The 2,787-nt window shown below is 71.8% G+C and overlaps 1 protein-coding gene across 1 annotated transcript in view; it reads left to right on the forward strand.

The window, feature by feature from the left end:
- Nucleotides 1-2,349, forward strand: part of FHIP2B (FHF complex subunit HOOK interacting protein 2B) — a 7,287-nt gene extending 4,938 nt beyond the window's left edge. The window contains exons 12-17 of the mRNA XM_085304214.1: nt 1-197; nt 294-384; nt 474-617; nt 1,009-1,149; nt 1,234-1,334; nt 1,422-2,349. The exon at nt 1-197 is cut by the window's left edge and continues 28 nt beyond it. Of these exons, the coding sequence (XP_085160340.1) occupies nt 1-197; nt 294-384; nt 474-617; nt 1,009-1,149; nt 1,234-1,334; nt 1,422-1,527 (780 nt within the window). The 3' untranslated portion in view covers nt 1,528-2,349. The remainder of the gene's footprint in view (nt 198-293; nt 385-473; nt 618-1,008; nt 1,150-1,233; nt 1,335-1,421) is intronic.
- The last annotated feature ends 438 nt before the right edge of the window (nt 2,350-2,787 follow it).

Genomic DNA, 2,787 nt, shown 5'->3' on the forward strand with positions numbered 1-2,787 from the left:
CGCGCCGGGGGGGCCCCCGCGGCTCCCGCCGGGCTCACGCGGCTTTCCCGGCCCCGCAGGGAGCTGGAGGAAGACCCGTATTTCACCGATGGGTTCCCGGACGGCGGCTTCCGGAGGGCGGAAAATCCTCCGCTTGCGTGCCTGGGGGGATCGTCCCGCTCGGACGGGCAGGGCCACGCGAACGAGGTTGTGAGCAGGTAGGGCCCGTCCGCGMGCCGCGGCGGAGAGGCGGCTGCGTGGCCGCGCTGCCGCCCCTTCCCTGCCCTCCTCCTCGGCGGCTGCTCCCCTTCCAGCTTCCTGTGCCTGGTGCCCGAAGAGGCCAAGAGCTCCTCCCGCGCGGAGGAAGCCGSGTACGACACCTACGTGCACGACGCCCTGGGCACGGTGAGTACCCGGCGGCGGGTCCCCGGCCGCCTCCGCGCCCTCCCCGGCTCTTGGCGCCCACCGCGGCCTCCTGCTGCCTCRTCCGCCAGGTCCAGGCGTGCCGCGCTAACGCGGCCGCGTGGGGCTGGCCGCCGGCGCCCCGGCCCCTCGACGCCTGCCACCCCGAAGCGGCGTTTTACGAGGGACACTTCCTCGAGGTGCTCTTCGACCGCATGACCCGCATCCTGGACCAGGTACGGGGCGGACCTGCCCGGGGTCTCACCAGGCTGCGTCGCGGTGGCATCGCTGTTCTTAGCCCTGCGCCCCCCGAGCCTCGCAGTGCTGGCAGGGTGGGTGGGAGCGCCCCGTCCAAGGGGTCCTGGCGATGCCGTTGGGGCAGGGAGGCCTTGCTCAGGTCTCCAAGGCTGAGAACGGGACCGGCCCCCCCGAGGCATCCTTGGACCCCCAATAGCAGGGGTACAATTGCGGGGGGCCTCAGCAYGGGCTCCCGGGCCGCTGGGCACTGGCGGCATTTGCAGACAGACTCGTTCTGCTCACCCCTCCCGAGCGCTCGGGTGGTGGGAGCGGGCTGAAACCCCCGTGGGGGGGCACCAGCTCCTGCTGAGCATCGTGTGCGTGTCCCAGCCCTACAGCCTGAACCTGCAGGTGACCTCGGTGCTGTCCCGCTTGGCCGCCTTCCCCCATCCCCACCTCCACGAGTACCTGCTGGACCCCTACCTGAACCTGGCGCCCGGCTGCCGCTCGCTCTTCTCCGTCCTCGTCCGGGTAACGTCGCCATCCAGGCTCGGGGGGGGGAGGACGCCCCTCCGAAACCGGGGCTGACCCTTCCCCGCCACGCGCCCCGCTTAGGTGATCGGGGACCTCATGCAGAGGATCCAGCGCGTGCCGCAGTTCAGGGCCAAGCTGCTCCTGGTCCGCCGGCAGCTGATGGGGCTGGTGCCCGGAGAGCAGTAAGTGCCGGCGGGACGCGTGCCCGGGGCGAGGGGACGCGTGCCCTGCGCAGGGCGCTCAGCACCGCCCGGCTCGCTTCCCCGCAGGATCGACCACGCGACGCTCTTCAAGGGCGTCGTGGTGCTGGAGGAGTTCTGCAAGGAGCTGGCCGCCCTCGCCTTGGTCAAGGTCCCGCTGGAGGGGCCCGCCTGAGCCCGGCCGCTGCCCAGCGCCCGCTCCCCTGGCGCRACCTCCTCGTCCGGGCTGCGGTGGCCTCCGGGGACGGCACGTCTYGAGGGTTGGCAAGCCCGCGGCCATCGCCAGGCTGCGGCCACGCTGACCCAAAGCAGGCGGGATGCTGGCCCGGCTCTACAGCCCTCTCGTGGCTCCTGCACGCGGGACGGCGGACTGGCGCCCGTCCCCTGGGTGCAGCGGGTCGCGAGGCCAGCGCTGTCCTCCGGTGCGCCTGCTTGCCTCGCCTGGCACCTCCCCGCAGGCCGGGCACGGCCGTGGCAGCCCTGCACTGGCCTCCTTCGCACCCAAGGCGCTGGCACAAGAAATCGGGTGGAGCGGGTGCTAAATCCCAACTACCTCCCAGCTCAGCTGGAGGCGCTGCCGCCCGGGCCCAGGACCGGCCCCCGGGGATGCGGCGTGCTGCTTTTCCTGGGGGGGGGGTCTTGCCCACCCCTCAAACCTCGGTACGACCTTTTTGGCAATAATACTACGTGCGGGCGGGCACTGCCCTCCCACGAGGGATCGACCGGCTCCCAGCGGGGCCGTTAGCTGCTCGGCGCGGGGTCCCGGCGGGGGTAATTACACTGCCCCGACGGGGGTAACTCGACCTCCGCCGCTCCCGGGCACCGTGTGTGCGTTGCTGTGTGTGCGCTTGGTTGTGGCTCCTGCCCGTGGGCGCGAGGGGCCTGGCGGGGACGGCGCCCTCGAACCGGCCGTCGGGTCCCCGGCTGCGGCCGGGCGCCGGCCGTGCCCCGCGAGCGCCTTGTCTCTGCCTGCTGCAATAAAGCCGTGAGCTCAGCACTGCGCTGCGCCTCTTCCTGTCCATACGGCGCCGTCCCGGCCCCCTCCAGCGCCCGGGCCCCGTCGCCTGCCGGGTGCACGTTTTGCAGCCCTGCTCTCCCTGCACCCCGCTTGCCCTCCCCACCAAACCGGGTGTCCTGTTCCCAGCCCCTTTCAATCCCAGCAAGGAGCCACATGGATGCGATGAAGCAATGGCCCTTTTTATTCGCCTCTGGTTTGCTCCCAGTGCTCCCCCACCCCCTGGCAAGGACACAGCACCCCAAACCATCCCGGTGCATCCCGGGGCTCCCACAGCTCCACCTCGGAGGCTGCCTCCACTCACCCATCTGCAACCGCTGTCCCCAGTTCAGAGGTGGCTCGGAGAGCCCCATCGAGCTTCGTCCCCGTCCTGGCGAGCGCGGGGGGGTGGAGAGCAGCCCGTGTCCCAGCGCTGCCATC

This window comes from Rhea americana, unplaced genomic scaffold (genome assembly GCF_003343005.1).
Source record: "Rhea americana isolate MKP2758 unplaced genomic scaffold, rheAme1 scaffold_204, whole genome shotgun sequence".
NCBI classification, from domain to species: Eukaryota; Metazoa; Chordata; class Aves; order Rheiformes; family Rheidae; genus Rhea; species Rhea americana.